Consider the following 17,673-nt stretch of genomic DNA (forward strand, 5'->3'; position numbering starts at 1 on the left):
TTTCGGGATCCCAGCAGACTGCAATAGATCCCATGCACTCCAGTCAAGGAGCAGACTGCTGCTGCCTTCCTGCTACATTCAACGCGGTAAAGTCACATTTCTAAGCGACCCGCGCACGCACTACGCTGACATGGAATCTGGTCCTTCATGGAGAAACGTAACTGTCTGGGCAACATCCGAGCACAATCTATCTGGACAAAAGAGTCCTCCCCAGTGCAACTGCTCCGTTTATTGTTAAACCGAATCGCATGATCACATGCTTACGTAGATACGTTATGGCACAAAACATTGCAAGGGTTACACACATGCAGCGCATGATGAAGTATGGTTAAGCACCTGCAAGCTGACATGAACAATAGGCGGATCAATTCGCGAAGGAGCTAAGTTGTCAGGGGACTAAAGGCCGAAACGTCGACAAAGGATAAGTGGTTGAAGCGTTTGGTGATACTCCGCGCTTTTTAGACATAAAAAAAGGGGGAGATTGAGGCAGAAGTTTTATTCCGGAAGAGCACAGAGAATATGAGAGAGCGGCAGTACTGATCTCTCTGGCGTCCTTAGGCGTCAAGCCGCAGTCCGCCGCGTTCTCTTGGCAGTGCTCTCTTGTTGGACATGCGCCACTACGTGCCGGTCCCAGTGCTCAACTCAAAGACAGTGAAATTGCCAAAGCTGCTGTTTGTGGAGCCACGAGGTACGCTAAGTGCCTTGATTCCATGCTCCTTCGCAGGGCACGCGTAACGCTTCACTTGCCATCGTCATTAACCCGACTACGCCCACTGCAGGACAAATGCCTCTACCATATCTTTCCAGTTAACCCTATCCTGTGCCAGGTGCGGCCACCCTATCCCTGCAAGATTCTTAATCACATACATACGCCGAGCTAGTTTTCTGCCGCACCCTGCTACGCCTCATCAGAACAGGATTTGGTCACCCTGGTAGTACTTGGCCACAACCTCTTATATAAACAAACCAATTAACCAAAATGCCAATGACCAGCCGCGATTACTCAGCGGTTATGGTGCTGAGCTCCTCACCCGAAAGACGCGGGTTCGATCCTGGCCGTGGCGGTCGCATTTCAATGGAGGCGAAATACTAAAGGCCCGTATACTGTGCGATGTCAGCGCAAGTTAAAGAACCCCAGGTGGTCGAAATTTTCGGAGCCCTCGACTACGGCGTCCCTTATAGCCTGAGTTGCTCTGGGAAGTTAAGCCGCATGAAACTGTTTGGCCTGGTTTTGTTTATGGGGGTTTAAGGTCCCAAAGCGACTCAGGTTATGAGGGACGCCGTAGTGAAGGGCTCCGGAAATATCGACCACCTGGGGATCTTTAACGTGCACTGGCATCGCACAGTGCACGGACCTCTAGCATTTCGCCTCCACCGAAATGCGACCACCGCGGCCGGGACCTCATGAAACAAAACGAAACAAAATGCCAATGATCCAAAAGCAAACAGAGCTTGTGGCATCACTCTCACGCCCAACAGACACTGAAATTCGCACTCAACAACATTCCCAACAAAATGCACCGCTGCTGTTGGAAATTGTTGGACACACACACTAACTCGTCACAGAGCTGTCATTAAAGATGATCTAGCAGTTCGGACGAATGGATCTCTATGGAACCTTCTGGCCGGCACTTGCTATGGACACCCGGTGGACCACACTAGAAACTGCCCGCAATAAATGGAGGATGCCATAGACAAAAGAACCGAACAGAAACGTTTTCTCTGTCTTCGTTTCTCTCTCTCTCTCTCTCTCTCTCAAGGAAAGCTGTTTGGTGAACCTTTTTATGCTTTGAGAGTTTTCAAGGGTCCGCTGAACCAAAGCAGGAATATTCAAGAACCACGGACTACTCATGAGCGCCAAACATCGCGAGCGCTGGCATTCGATTTCTTCGTGTACTGCACCAAATAAAGAAGAACTTATTCTTCAATCATTCTTTCACACATTTCTTCACGGCGCACAGGAAAGATGCACGGCAGTGTGATCGGCGACTCTTGCTCCGTCGCCTCCGGCCAAGGTTGTGCAAAGCGAAGCACGCCCGCCGACTTCGCACACAGGAAGTACGATGCACGCAGGCAAGAGCACTCTCGAGAGCGACGCAGACTTGCTTCGCTTCGCGTTAGCTTCATTTAGACGAAGGTCACGCTCGCTCGTCGCGTCACAAGCAGGCATGCTCCGACTGCAAAACATTAACTGTTGAGCCTTGAAGCACCAGGAAAAGCTAAGCAGACGGAAGCTGCAGGCGCAGTAAACAAAGCAGAAAAGGGAAAGAAGGCATAGCGAGCGCGTTGCAGACATCATTCCGTCGCATGCATGCAGGGTGCGCGCGAGAGGCTGAAAGACTCGGCAGCTCAAGTCATGCCACGCAGTAGCTCCACCTGAATATCAGTCAAGAATCCACTGTGGCATGCTAAAAGCCAGACAAGCTGGAAGAAACGGTTGCCTGATTCAAGAAAACCCGCCGCGGTGGCTCAGTGGTTAGGGCACTCGGCTACTGATCCGGAGTTCCCGGGCTAGAACCCGACCGCGGCGGCTGCGTTTCGATGGAGGCGAAACGCTAAGGCGCCCATGTGATGTGTGATGTCAGTCCACGTTAAAGATCCCCTGGTGGTCGAAATTATTCCGGAGCCTTCCACTACGGCACCTCTTTCTTCCTTTCTTCTTTCACTCCCTCCTTTATCCCTTCCCTTACGGCGCGGTTCAGGTGTCCAAAGATATGAGACAGATACTGCGACATTTCCTTTCCCCAAAAACCAATTATTATTATTATTAATTCAAGAAAGCGTCTCAGTTCTGACCAACTACGCAGAGTATATTTTTCGGATTTAATTTAGTCGGCTTCGGCATACTAAACTTAACTAGCCGGATAATCGGCAACGAAACTGGGATTGCTGAAATGCGCGCCGACCTGCGCTTTCCATTCATTTCCTGCCCCTAAATTCAACCACCAAAGCGAGGTGCCCGACCACAGACGGGTATCGCGTTAAGCAGCAAATGGTGGCGGCAGACTTCTGCCAGTGATTTTATTTCTGGTTTGTCTATGCTTAATGGCCCGAAAGAAGCCGTTTAATAGCTTGCACTCATGGACGCATGCTTCCCTGCATAAAAATATTGGTTGGTTTATGGGGCTTAACGTCCCAAAGCGACTCAGGCTATGAGGGACGCCGTAGTGGAGGGCTCCGGAAAATTTCGACCACCTGGGGTTCTTTAGCGTGCACTGACATCGCACAGCACACGGCGAAATTCGACCGCCATGGCCGGGATCGAACCCGCGTCTTTCTGGCCAGCAGCCGAGCGCCATAACCACTCAGCCACCGCGGCGGCCGTTCCCTGCATAAAAACGGTTAAAAAGTCGAAGTAGACGAATACTTCTCTGTTCTCAGTAGTGCACCAAGGTTTCCGTCCCGTGCGGTGAGTGCTTTCAAGGAGAGGGCTCCGTTGAAAAGGTTGCGAAAATTACTGGCGGTCAGTATTCGATCTTGCAGGACTTATATATCTATAGTGCGTTGAAATGCACGTAAATGCTTGATGCAGATTTTCAATTGGCGTTCGTGCCCGTGCACATGAGTTCCTATCAGACCAATTTCTTCTGTTAGCACCCGCCCAGTCGATAAATACAGGTGTACCGCAAGGCAGCAGTGACGAGACGCAAAGCATAAGGAGTCGTGCTTTATCTCGCATTTGCAGGGCACAACTGAAAACTTCTAGGAGAGAAAAACGCTGACGCATTTTGTGCAGTGCAGGCGCACTTCTGAAGCGATGAAGGGAAGCATACGCTAGCCACACACACACATCGACAACGATTGCTATCAGATGAGGTTGCAGATCGGCTTACACACACACCATATCGCAAAAACCGATGCAGCGATGGCGTAGAGGTAGAACATCCGCCTCGCGTGCAAGAGGACCGGGGTTCAAATCCTGGTGCCGCGCAATTCTCCACCGGGTTAAAAAAAAAAAAAAAATCCGCGTGTCGATGGAACTGCATAACCAGGCCTGGAGTGCGGCCTTATCTCGGTGACCAGAACCGACAACGCACTCTCTCACCAGAGCAGGATTTGGCCACCCTGGCGTAGTACTTGGCCACAGCCTTCTATGATCAAACCAATTAACCCTCGGCCCTCAGTCCCCAGCGGCTGCAGAGCAACTGACCACGGCGGCGGTCAGACCTGTGACGCAGCGGAGGGTGCTAAGAATCTCTGGCTCCGGACAGGCCGCCATTGGAATCTGAACCTGGCAACGTTTAACGCTAGAACTTTAGCTAGTGAGGCTAGCCTAGCAGTGCTGTTCGAGGAACTAGCGGGAATTAAATGGGATGTGATAGGGCTTAGCGAAGTCAGGAGGACAGGTGAGGCGTATACAGTACTAAAGGACGGACACATACTGTGCTATCGCGGGTTAGAGGGTAGACGAGAACTAGGTGTGGGTCTCCTCATTAATAAGGATATAGCTGGCAACGTAGAGGAGTTCTACAGTATTAACGAGAGGGTAGCAGCTATAGTAATTAGGCTGAATAGGAGGTACAAGCTGAAAGTGGTGCAAGCCTACGCACCCACATCCAGCCATGATGACCAGACCGTTGAAAGCTTCTATGAGGACGTAGAATCAGCAATGAATAGAGTAAAATCGCAGTACACTGTACTGATGGGCGACTTCAATGCGAAGGTGGGCAAGAAGCAGGCTGACGACCACGCGGTAGGTGACTATGGGATAGGCTCTAGAAATAGCAGGGGAGAGTTATTAGTCGAATTCGCGGATAGAAATAATTTACGGATCATGAATACCTTCTTCCGCAAACGAGAAAACAGGAAGTGGACCTGGAAGAGCCCCAATGGTGATATTAAAAATGAAATAGACTTCATACTATGCGCTAAACCTGGCATCATTCAGGATGTGGCCGTCCTCGGAAGGGTGCGTTGCAGCGACCATAGAATGGTAAGGTCTAGAATTAGCCTAGACTTGAAGAGGGAACGGAAGAAGCTAGTGAAGAAGAAGACCATTAACGAGTTAGCCGTAAGAGGGAAAGCACAGGAGTTTAGGATAGCGCTGAAAAACAGATACTCGGCTTTAACTGAGGAAGATGATCTTGATGTTCATTCAATGCACGATAACCTGACATCAATAATTACGGAGTGCGCAGTAGAAGTAGGCGGTAGGACAGTTCGAAAAGATACCGGGAAGCTATCTCAGGTGACGAAAGATCTGATTAAGAAGCGCCAAAACATGAAGGCATCTAACACTACCGATAGAATAGAACTAACGGAGCTATCAAAGTTAATAAATAAGCGCAAGGTAGCCGACATAAGGAAGTTTAATATGGAGAGAATCGAGCATGCTCTAAAGAATGGAGGTAGCCTAAAAACAGTGAAGAGGAAACTAGGCATAGGTAAAAACCAGATGTATGCATTAAGAGACAAGCAGGGCAATGTCATTAGCAATATGGATAAGATAGTTAACGTAGCCGAAGAGTTCTACACAGACCTGTACAGTAGCCAATGTAATCAGAACGCTAATGAGAAAGACAGCAGTGCACAGCAATGCGTCATCCCGCCAGTAACGAAAGATGAAGTAAAGAAAGCCTTAGAAGCAATGAAAAGGGGAAAAGCAGCTGGGGAGGATCAGGTAACAGCAGATCTGTTGAAGGATGGAGGGGACATCGTGCTAGAAAAACTAGCCACCCTGTATACGCAATGCCTTATGACCTCGACTGTACCAGAAGCTTGGAAGAATGCAAACATTATCTTAATTCATAAGAAGGGAGACGCCAAGGACTTGAAAAATTACAGGCCGATCAGCTTACTATCCGTTGCCTACAAAGTATTTACTAAGGTAATCGCTAATAGAGTCAGGGCAACGTTAGACTTTAATCAACCAAATGATCAGGCAGGCTTTCGTAAAGGATATTCTACAATAGATCATATTCACACCATCAATCAGGTGATAGAGAAATGCGCAGAATATAACCAACCTCTATATATAGCTTTCATTGATTACGAGAAAGCATTCGACTCAGTGGAAACCTCAGCAGTCATACAGGCATTGCGTAATCAGGGGGTAGAAGAGCCTTATGTCAAAATACTGGAAAATATATATAGCAACTGCACAGCTACTATAGTCCTCCATAAAGTCAGCAATAAAATTCCAATAAGGAAGGGCGTCAGGCAAGGAGACACGATCTCGCCAATGCTGTTCACCGCATGTTTGCAGGAGGTATTTCGAGGCCTGAATTGGGAACAGTTGGGAATAAGAATAAATGGAGAATACCTAAATAATCTGAGATTTGCTGATGACATTGCCTTGCTGAGTCACTCAGGAGGTGAACTGCAAATCATGATCAACGAGTTAGACAGGCAGAGCAGATCGATGGGTCTAAAAATTAACATGCAGAAAACCAAGGTAATGTTCAACAGCCTAGCAAGGGAACAACAGTTCACAATTGGCAGCGAGAGCCTAGAAATTGTGCCGGAATACGTCTACTTAGGGCAAGTAGTGACAGCTGATCCGGATCATGAGAGGGAGATAACTAGAAGGATAAGAATGGGGTGGAGCGCATATGGCAAATTCTCGCAGATCATGAGTGGCAGTTTACCAATTTCCCTCAAGAGGAAAGTGTACAACAGCATAATCTTACCGGTACTCACCTATGGGGCAGAAACGTGGAGGCTAACGAAACGAGTTCAGCTTAAGTTAAGGACAACGCAGCGAGCCATGGAAAGAAAAATGATAGGTGTAACGTTAAGAGATCGGAAGCGGGCAGAGTGGGTGAGGGAACAAACACGGGTAAATGACATCCTAGTCGAAATCAAGAGAAAGAAATGGGCTTGGGCAGGGCATGTAATGCGAAGGCAAGATAACCGCTGGTCTTTAAGGGTAACGGAGTGGGTTCCAAGAGAAAGTAAGCGTAGCAGGGGGCGGCAGAAGGTTAGATGGGCGGATGAGATTAGGAAGTTTGCAGGCAAAGGGTGGATGCAGCTGGCAAAGGATAGGGTTAATTGGAGAGACATGGGAGAGGCCTTTGCCCTGCAGTGGGTGTAGTAGGGCTGATGATGATGATGAAGATGATATCGCAAAGCGTGGGTCTCGCGGCAGCGGTCGCAACAGTTCACCCTAAGCCAACCGGAGGCTCTTTCTGATTACTCACATGATTAAAACAAAGCAAAAGAAAAACGAGAAAGGAGAAGACTTGGAGAGCGCTGCCCTACGGCAACATGACTAGACGTTAAACAGGCCAGACATACGTCATAGGCTGGGCAGTCGAAGAAGTGCACAAGTGCCATCTCGTCGGTAAGAAAAAAAAAAAACATTTAGAACATCGTTCCTGGAAAAAAGTTCGCTGTCATCACCCGGGTTATTACACTATAACCACCAAGTATTAGTCGGCTAGGCTTGCTTATCTGCGCCTTGCACGCCTGAACAAACATTTGGCGCCGCCTTCATTCAGAATGAAAACTTATACAGACGGAAAAACAAGGATACGAATATGTATACAGCGCTTTAAAAAACGCCATATGCCGAACTGTGAGAATGAGGAAGAAAAACGCAAAACGTCGGAAGCACATAGCTTAGTGGTTCCGGACTCGAGAGATAGTGTGTACGGTGTAATAAGCTAAATCACCGCAAATTAAAGTTCAAAATGTCTCGTAAAAGCTCACATAGGAGACGGCTGTATGCAGCGGAAGAGGAATGTCTACTCCAGAAGGCTACCTTGCGGCCGAAGACGTTGAAGTTCAAACCGGAAGCGGAGCACACATAAACTTGTAAATAAAGTTTATCTCTTTTTTGCAGACATTTAGAGGAAAAGCGTAAAAGACGCCCACCAATACACATACCACAATGATAGATCGATATCCTTTCGAGGTCTGTCATGATCTGAGTTTCGGTTTTAACCTCCAAGTCCGAAGTGCTCTGACGTCAAAGGTGTCCTGTGCACGCTGACAAGCTAAACCCCTAGAAATGAAGACAAATTTCCTCATAAAACCGCCATTCGGAGATGACTGTATGAAGCCGATGAGGCATGTGTTACAGGCTAGTGAAGTTTTCACATAATAAAAGGAAAAAAAAGTCAAAGGCGCTCTCATACATAGCCTCCGGATACAGATCGATGTCGTATTAACTTCCAAATAAAAAAACGGCGGTCATCGGCAACATGTAAGTGTTGAAATTCGGGACGATGCCATTCAGAACAAGTTCTGTGACCGCGCCATAGCCCTCCAGCGAAAACGAAAGGATGAGGAAAAGTGTAGCTTCTATTTTTTTTCTTTTTTTCAAACAGGAGTGCACCGAGATGCCCAGTCACTGGGCCGCAGTCATGCACCCGATGTAGAACTTCGCACTGCCTCTATGCTTGGGAGGGCTGCAGCCATGGCAAACTCACGTCAGCAACTTGGTAGCACACACAACACCGCACAGCATGCGCGAACGCTGCTAACAAGAGTGAATCGACAAAATCCTGCGTCAAGAGGCAGTGCAAGTTGGGGAATGGCCAAAGCCCTAAACAGCGATTGATCCATCCCAGCGCGCCCAACTCGACGAGCGCCGGAACCGCTCGCGGTCGTCCCGATGATGACATCGCGCGCGAGCCGGAGTCCGTTTGGGAAGGAAGGAAGCGCGGTGGAGAGGCGAGGAGGTGGAAACCGGAAGACTTCCTGCAGCGACGGCGGCGCCGCGAACACTCCGACGCCCCCTGCAAAGCGAGAGCGAGCCCGGCTGGCGCCTTTGCAAATCAAAACATTGCCGCCTCGCTGACTTCGGCCAGCGTGCTATCGATCGGGCCAGAGACACCCCGAAGCGACCGAGGCCGTTCCGTGTTGTGGTGTTCCCTCTCACTCTCCAGCTTTCCTTCCATTCCAGCTCTCGCTTAGCGCTGCCTTTACTCTTTTTTTCGTCGCCTCTCCCCTCTGCTCATTTCACTCTGACGCGCGCCCGGCGCGCGGTAGCGTACCCGAAGGGTTAACCCGGAAACCGCGCTATCCGAAACGGACCCTGCAAGGCAGAAAAACTATAGAAGCCGGGCAGGCTCCCGCGCGCGCGCGTCATCCAGGCCCAGACTCGAGCGTCAACCGTGCAAAGGTCCCGTCCAAGTCGTACTCACCGGCACTGTAGATTCTGCGGAACTTGAAGTACGTCGCCTTGAGGTTGTTAATCTTCGTCTTGCAGTCGATGGACGAACGCTCGTATCCATGCATGCGGAGCTTGTTGGCGATCATCTCCCAGATGACCGAGTGCCGGTAGGCCGAGTCGAACTTTTTCTGCGTCTCCGGGTCACTCCACAGCGTGATGAGCGCGTCGCTCTCGGCGACGCTGAAATTCTTGGACCGCCGCACCAGCTCCATATTGGATCGCCGCGGCTCGTCGACGTCGCCCACAGTGGGCACCAGGGCGGCGCCGCAGTCACTGGGCCTCGCCTCCGCCGCCACCACCCCCTGACGATAGTCACACGCAGCAGTGGCAAGATGGAGCGGCCGCCATTGACGGCGGAGCCCGCGCTCAAACGCCGCCGCAGCCGACAGCGCCCGTGCTTTGCTGCTGCTGCCGCAGCCGCCGCTCGTCCGCACTCCCAGCCGGCGACGCACTCGGCGCGCCGTTCTTCTTTCGCCCGTCCCGACTAGCAGCGCAGCGCCGACGGGTGCCGCCGCACGCAACAGCCCCGTTTAATTATCATTAGGAGCGGATGCAGTGCGCCTGCGCGCACGTTAACGACGTTCAAGGCAATGGTTGCCATGGCGACGCCGCTTCCCCGCTCCCGCTCCTTCCTCCCTCCCCGTTGCAGCAGTAGGAATCGCCGCGCCCCTCTCTCCTTCTTTGCTCCACCTCCTCTCCTCTCGAGGCCAAAGAAGGAGGAGGAAGAGAAAGCGGCTTCCTCCTCGCTCTCTATTTATTACTATTATTATCGACCAGACGCGACTAGACGATAAGAAGGAGGCTGCAGGCGGCGGCAGCAGCCCATGTGCGTGGCCGCTGCGCCGCTACCCCGCCGCGCCGCCGCTCGCACGCGCGGTCATGGCTGCGGCGGAGGGGGAGCCTTTTCAATCCGCTCTCGCCGTCCCGGAATGATGGCTTTCTTCCCCCCTCCAAGCCCGACCGGCTGATGATCCTTCTTCACGGAAACCGCAGTGACACGCCGGACTCTCCGCAGCTCTCCCCGGGCCTGCCTTCCTGCTTGGTTTCCCCCCCCCCCCCCTCCTCCGTCGGCCACCGCGCAGCGCGCTAGGCTGGGACCCTTCCGCGCCCGGGAGAAAGAAGCCTGTCCGCCCGCCCCGCCCGCTTCCCCTCCGTCGCCGCTGCTGACGCCCCTTTCTGGGTTTGCTCGTGCCGTCGAACAGTGCCAGGCAGGCTGGAGAGAAAAGCGAGAAACAACGAAAAAACGACCCGAGGGCGGCGGCTAACCAACAGCCCCGACCGCCGCTTGTCTTGCTTTTGCGCGCACTTCGAAACTGCACTGCCCTTCCTTCCCGGAACACTCTCTCCCTCGCCAAGCAAGTATTACCTCGCCCTCAACGCCCCCCCCCCCCCCCCCCCCGAAGTCCTGACCCCCTCCACGCCCGCCTTTCTCTTTGACGCTATCCCCCCAGCATTGCAAAGGCAAACCACTCAGCCTTTCTTTAGTGCTTCGTGTTCCCATTGTTCTTTTGGGGCCGGCGCTTTGACGCCGTGGTGAGGGAAGGGAAGACAGCAGGGGAAGCAAAAGCCAGTGCAATGACCACTGTAATCTGTGCAGCGGCCCGCACCCCGCTCTCGCTTGAAGCTCGCTCAGATCGATCACGGCTTCGGACGGGGGGATGGGGGTAAAGGAGTGTGTGCCTCCCCGCCATCTCCTGCCTCTCGGAGCTCTCTCTACTTCCGCCTGTGCGTGGGGGGCTGCGTTCTTCCCTTCCGGTTTCATATGTCATCACGCGTGCTCCCGAGAGCGCCGGCTCGCGCCTGGCGAAGGCATCCGCGCGTGCGAGCCGGGTTTTGAATAACGGGGGCGGTTCACATTCGAGAGAGCCGGGCAGAAAAAAAATATATATCCGGAGGAAGGGGTGAGCAATTACAAACTTGCAAAAGAGAGTAAAAAAACGGCAGTAGCGAGAGGTTAGCACATGGTGGAAGCGAGTCTGTGCGGTGCTTTTCCAAGTGATTGCGGTGTGAGCGAAGGATGGACAGTTTCTTCGCTAGATTTCTGTATTGAAAGTTTTAAGTAGGGATGTCATCGTTCTACGGCTTGAGAGAAGTGGGCGTCTCCACGCGGCACTGACATGTGGAAGTAATAACATTTCAGAAAATTTCGAAAGCTTGGAAAGAAAACGCACTTGGCAATTTTTGCCGGAAAATATGAAACTTTGGAAAATAACGAGTAACGACAGTGCAGGCTGTCGTTAGGCGCTTTTTTTTTTTTAATTGAATGTAAGTATGCTTCCCACGTTCACATTGGAGTGCACATACACAAGTTTATGCACACGTTCTTCCATACAGCTGTTCCACACCTTATTACGCACACTTCCGAACTGCAAAGAGTTACGCTTACAGTATGTAGACAGTGGGGTAGTTCGGAGTCGCCCACATGCTATAGACACAACCAGTTGGACGTCACAAGGGGGAATGGCCGGAACAGCATCTGTACAAAGACCTTAACATTTTCCGAGCGGCGTCTAGTGCGGTAGCTTCGACAAATATGCCATAAAATAACTACGGCCGCCTGCTTACAACGCTTATTACGTGAGCCCGTTCTTTTGTCAAAGTGGTGGCAGCCAACGTTTTGGTATATCAACATCGACTGACGGTGAAATTTGGTACGGTATGGCGTGACATGGCATGGTATGGTATGGTGTACGGCACAGTGGAGTATGGCGCGATAAGTGTATTGTAGCGTCCTGAAGTTGCACGTACACTACGAATGAAGGCGGCGTAGCGGAGCGTTCCCGGTTCATTTCCACAGCCTGGAGTTTCTGGAGTTCTTTATAGCGTACACTGTTATCGCACTGAACAGTGGGGTTTTTGCGCCTCGCCTCCAATTGAATGCGGCCGCCGCTGCCGGCAATCGACCGCATGAACTTCAGCGTGACAGCTGATCTCTGAAGTAACAGAGCCACACCACGGCATAATGAGAGATATGGAACATATTGGACAGTAAAGCTTTGTCATACTCAGCCGATTGAATTACTAAATAAATTGGTGTCACCAGTTCCGAGAAGCTGCAAGGCTTTCGAGAACCAATCTTTGTCGAAGGCTTGTCGCGGTGACTTTTTTGTTTTTCCATCTCCCTGGATTACTGTTTCTTCAAGTGCTTCTTTGTTCTTCATCAGGCTCTACAGCGAAGGTGCGATGCAACCCTGCACTGTCTTGCTAGACAACTTGAAGGTCGGGAAGTTGCCTTTCCCCTATTTTGAGTCTTGCCTTTGGCAAAAAATAGCAGGGAGAGCATGAGTGCGGGTAACATACGGGAGTTGTCTAGGCGTTTGATAAACTTCATCTAGAATCAGAATCAGTTTGTTGCTACAGAAAAGAAATTAGAACATGGACATATTTAAACATAAGGAGGTCCTGTGGTCGTAGTAAATTTTTCAGTCTGTGAAATGTCGTCACCACCTGACTTTTTATTTATTTATTTTACCAAAAATATTTTAGTTAGCTCGAATTGGAACGAATGACCAAAACCAGCGCTACTTTTCGGAAAAACTGGGTGGCTGCGAAATTCGAACAAAAAATTCTCGCATATTATATAGATATACAAAGTATTGTTAAGGGCAGACTTTGTGCGCATCTACATCTGCATTTAAACGGCCATAACTGAACAACATTTAACCACGCTAAATGACACAATGAAATTTTCTGAAAACAAAAAAAAAAGCATTTTTTGAGTGCTCCAGCTATATATCCACGGCTCCTAAAAATGCCTGACTGTAACACTTGTGGAGCACCTACACCCCGACAATAGTTGCAATGCGCTCTCAATGCAGTCCTTTGAAGATGGTGGGGTGCCTTCAAACAGCGTACTATTACTCGTATAAGTCGAAACGCTAATTGCGAAAGTATAGAAGGGCGCCATACAGCGCATTCGATCGTTCATTAAGCAAAGGGGTAGGGAGCGGCGCCAGCGGTACTATGTTCTTGGTTTGCCTGGAGGTTCTGTTCAATTTCAGAGCTCAATCGCCTAGCTCGCTTTGTTTTATCTGGTATACCTATTCAGCATGAGCTCGGAATAGGCTGACACAGGTGATTTGATGTCTTGCCGCATCCTGCTTTCATTGCATTAATTTTTCATTGATGATGATGACCTCATGCTTAATGGCACATACTCACGGCGGGGGATATTGCCTTTGATGTCGATCAACTTTGTCTTTGCCATGCGACGACCATGAACGTACCGTCGGCGTTCTATATGAACTCAATTCACTACTCTATCTTATGTAATGAAAATTGTTTTTTCTAGTATGTAATGCATCATGCTGTTCTTATTTTCTTTGTTCTTTTAATTGCCACTCCCATGCTATTTCTAACCGATTATTATAATTGCTATTAACTTAACAGCCTCTGTTCACATACAGTTGCACCGCTTTGTTTTATGTACTTTCTGTAGGCTATCTTTGTGTTGGGGCGTGAATTAGCGGCAGGATGCCTTATAACATTTTCAAACTGTTTATTATCAAGGTTAAGTTCAGAGTGAGTCCAGCGTCTATCTTGCGTCTCCCGTCTTCCTCCCCAAGGTTGCTGGCCGCCTGCTCGCCCAGGGTTGCCGGACAACTGCGCTTTTTCCGCTGCGCGCGCTCGCCGCGCATCGGAAGGTCCGCTAACATTTCTTTGTTCAATTCTGTTTTAGCCCTTCCTGCGATGATCCCGATCGGACTTGGCAGTATCTTTAAATAAATAAATAGATTTCTGCTGGATCCCTTTGAAGACTTCTTTTCTCTCATATTACATACTTCTTTTTGGCTTATAAAGTACTTGCTTTTACGTCGTTCCTATCTTCGTCTCTTGTCTTCCCGCTTTTTTGTTCCTTCTACCCCCCTGAGAAGGGGGGGGGGGTATCATCGCCTTCGTCGTTCACGCTTAGTACATTAGCGCCGCTCCTACTACCACCCTACTTCCGGTTCCGCCATAATAGCTGCTGGAGTTCTAACACTTAGTTGATTAAGAGGGCTGTTTACTCGCCAATGCTCAAAAATTCGGAAGATATCAAACTCATTTTTTTTTGTTTCCCTTCAAAATTACCCTTCTTTCGAAATTTAATTTAATGTGTTTGAATTATTACTAACATCAATAACCCCCCCCCCCCCCCCTCCGGACTCCAAGCGGGCGCACCACTTGAAGACGACAAAGGAAGCCCGAGGCAAGAGTGTGGTCACGTGATGACGGAACGGAGCCACGCGTGTATCATCCCAGACGTGTATATCTTAGCTTTGCTGCAAAAGCTGTTGATTAAGAAATGGTTTCCTGCCTACCATGGCGTCTGCAGCGCTGAATGTAGTACAACTCACACAGTGAAATAAAACATCATTCAAGCGTAGCAGTTTTCTCTGTAAATTGCTCGCTACAATTTGCGAAGACGTTGCAGGCAGCTATGAGGTTGTCTTCATATACCATAAAAGCTGTTTCAGACAACGTTAGCATTCTGTATATGAGAAACGGCAATGTTCCAAAAATGCGAGACGGAAAAAAACATGCTCAATCACTGCAAATGTGGCTACATTGTGGCTACAGAAAGCATGCGGGAATTGTCAAGAGGAATTTTTGTCTTTGAAACATTCCAAAGGTTAAGACAGACGCTAATCTTTTGAACGCGAGCAAAAGTATGCGAAGCCATTCGAATGCGCGGAGTTTCGCTTCTGTCGCTGAAATTACGGAGAATCAGGAGTGGGAAAGTTACCCGTAACTGCGTGCTGTATTATATTACCTGCGCAAGTAATAACAGCCCTGCCAACGCGATCTGAAGGATTATGACGGCAGGGTCGCGGTAATACAGCCACAAAGACCTACTTTATTCCCCCCAATTTTTTTTCTTATAACGCCAGCTTCCGTTAGTTCGAATAAATTATTTTCTTTACCTATCGGAGGTTTCAGCAAGAAACACAAAACACTGCTTCCGCGTACGTTTAGGAGAAAACCACTTGAGAAATCCTCCCGAAAGTTGAGTTACTGTAGTTGCAGCAGCCAGAGAGTGCCCACTGACATGCTTAATAAGCGAGATTTGCTTTATTTCAATTCACGACTACTTAGGCTAAGAAAACTCCGCCGTATCGTATATGGTTTATGGGGTTTTAGCGTCCCAAAGCGACTCAGGCTATGGAGACGCCGTAGTGAACGGCTCCGGAAATTTCGACCACGTGGGGTTCTTTTAACGTGCACTGACATCGCACAGCACACGTATCGTATATGATACGCTATGTGGTATAAGATGATTCAAGAGCCGATTCATCCCATGACGGGCGTAGGCAGTAGGGAAATATGTGGAAACCTGTCAGTAATAAGAACGACTGACAATAAATGAGGTCTTCTTTCTTCGCCGCCACTATACTGCCCTGGCGTTACTGGCTAGCATAGGATGCGGCGAAAGCGAAATCAATATTTACAATGCCTTCTTATGTGACACTAAAAAGAAAATTTCTCCTGGAAAACTTTGTTTTTTAGCCCTTTCCCATTGAAAAAGAAGGACAGAAACGCTTCTTGCTTTCCGAATTAAAAAAAAAAAAAGCTTTTGGGGTCCTTACTTCTATGTATACAACTGGATTCACAAATGGGCATACAATTAAAGACATCTTTCGTCATTTATGGTCAAGAATTAGAGTGTAAATTAAAGCACCTTGTATAATGTCTTGCTCAACGGGCTTTAATTTTAGTCCGTATTATTCGTTTTCGTTCATTTCTTAATACCAGACGGGACAATAATTAAATTTCTCTAATCAATTTATAGTGATAGCGTTATGTCTCGCGGTAATTTGTTATTTATTAAATTACTTTCGTGCTTTACTAATTTAGCAAAGTAGTGAATTACCTTGGGGCAGTAATTTCGTAGCAAAACTAATTAATTATTTCCGAAATTCATCACCACCATCATCAGCCTTATTCCACCCACTGGAGGTCAAAGGCCTCTCCCATGTCTCTCCAATTAACCCTGTCCTCTGCCAGCTGCGCCCACCCTTTGCCTGCAAACTTCTTACGCCCACCTAACTTTCCGCCGCTCCCTGCCACGCTTGCCTTCTCTAGGAATCCACTCTGTTACCCTTGAGGACCAGCGGTTATCTTGCCTTCGCTTTACATGTCCTGACCAAGGCCATTTCTTCCTCTTGATTTCGACTAGGATTTAATTAACGCGCGTTTGTTCTTTCACCCACTCTGTCTGCCTCTGGGCTCTTAACGTTACATCTATCAATCATTTTTCTTTCATGGCTGGCTGCGTTGTCCTTAACTTAAGCTGAACCCTTGCATGGGCAAGGTTTTGGTCTGTCGTAAGGCGCCTGGAAATCAGAAACGACGCGTGGCAAGCCTGGTCCAGTTAAGGTACCGTCAAGTGTGAAAGGATTGAGAAAGACCGTGCGTCCAAGACCGCCAGTGTCCAGGGTTGTCCGCTCACCGCCTGCTGCGCGTAACTACGTTTGTCAGATGCTAGTCGAGATTTAACTGAGAGTGCGGCGACGTGTACAGTATGGAGTGATCGAGAGGGAAGGACTCGCTCAATCGCTCGCAGTGCGTCTGTTCGTATAGGTCCAGTACGGCGTGCCGTTTCCACGCAACGCTCATTGGGGTCCAGCCTGTTGCGCGCTGACGCGCTTGGGCGTATGGGCTCCGTGCGCTGCAGTTTGGTGCGCGCGAGTGGCGCCACCTGGTTAACAGCGGTGGCGAAAGGCGGACGCAGCCGACGCAGCTCTCTGGTTCAGTTTGCAGTGAGCGAGGCGAGCGGTGAGGTGTTTCGTTCGAAGGCGAAAACAAACTTGGATAATTATGGGTGCTCGAGCTACTGCTCTGTTTAGCAATGTCACAACAGCTATAAAAACACTGCAGCAAAAGGTACCGAATATATTGTTACGATGAAGTGGCAGTGGAAGACGAAGTGGCCTCTCGCGTGAAAGGACGAACGAAGAAGAGGTGGTTAATGCAGCTCCCTGTTCGTGTTGGTGCTCCCTGCTAAGAACTATACTAACCCCACAACACTTGTAAATAAATGTAAATAGTGTTTCCCCGTAACAATATTTTAACTTTCTTTGGACATCGTGCATGCTCGCTCACGCACAGAGGGTCTGCTGGAAAGGAGTACACTGTGGAATTAAATTGATGAGTGTGAACTGGGAAAGAGTTGACACCGACTAGGGTGTTTTGAACGTGGCATCATTGGTAGGAGTTGCTTTAGGTCTTTATGTAGAGGGAAGGAATGCGCTCAGTCAGTCACAGGAAATGGTCTCCGGTGAAGTTCTTGGAGCTAGTATCTGAAGTTTGAGTCTTCGTTTGTTATGCTCATCTGTGGTTCAGCAAGTCAATTTTGTTTCTTGTTTTTTGTGCTTGTGTGTATGCTGTGGGAGCGACGTCGTACTTCTGAGTATACTTATGTTGTTTTCACATTGTTTCACCTGTTTTGTGTATTTATTTAGATCATTTTATCTCCTACAGTGGTTTAAAATTTTGTATCCTTATTTGTTGCATTTCTGAGATTCAAATCCTGTTCTGGACGAGGGAAAAGAAAAATAGAGAGTGGTTCAAATTTC

At 49.0% G+C, this 17,673-nt stretch overlaps 1 protein-coding gene across 2 annotated transcripts in view; it reads right to left on the minus strand.

Moving 5' to 3' along the window:
• LOC144093785 (uncharacterized) overlaps nucleotides 1–9,999 on the minus strand; it is a 121,031-nt gene extending 111,032 nt beyond the window's left edge. The window contains exon 1 of one of the 2 annotated variants that reach the window (XM_077627491.1): nucleotides 9,090–9,999. In XM_077627491.1, the coding sequence (XP_077483617.1) occupies nucleotides 9,090–9,330 (241 nt within the window). In that variant the 5' untranslated portion in view covers nucleotides 9,331–9,999. The remainder of the gene's footprint in view (nucleotides 1–9,089) is intronic. The other variant, XM_077627490.1, reaches the window with a different exon arrangement.
• Between the last annotated feature and the right edge of the window lie 7,674 nt (nucleotides 10,000–17,673).

This window comes from Amblyomma americanum, chromosome 6, assembly GCF_052857255.1.
Source record: "Amblyomma americanum isolate KBUSLIRL-KWMA chromosome 6, ASM5285725v1, whole genome shotgun sequence".
NCBI lineage: Eukaryota > Metazoa > Arthropoda > Arachnida > Ixodida > Ixodidae > Amblyomma > Amblyomma americanum.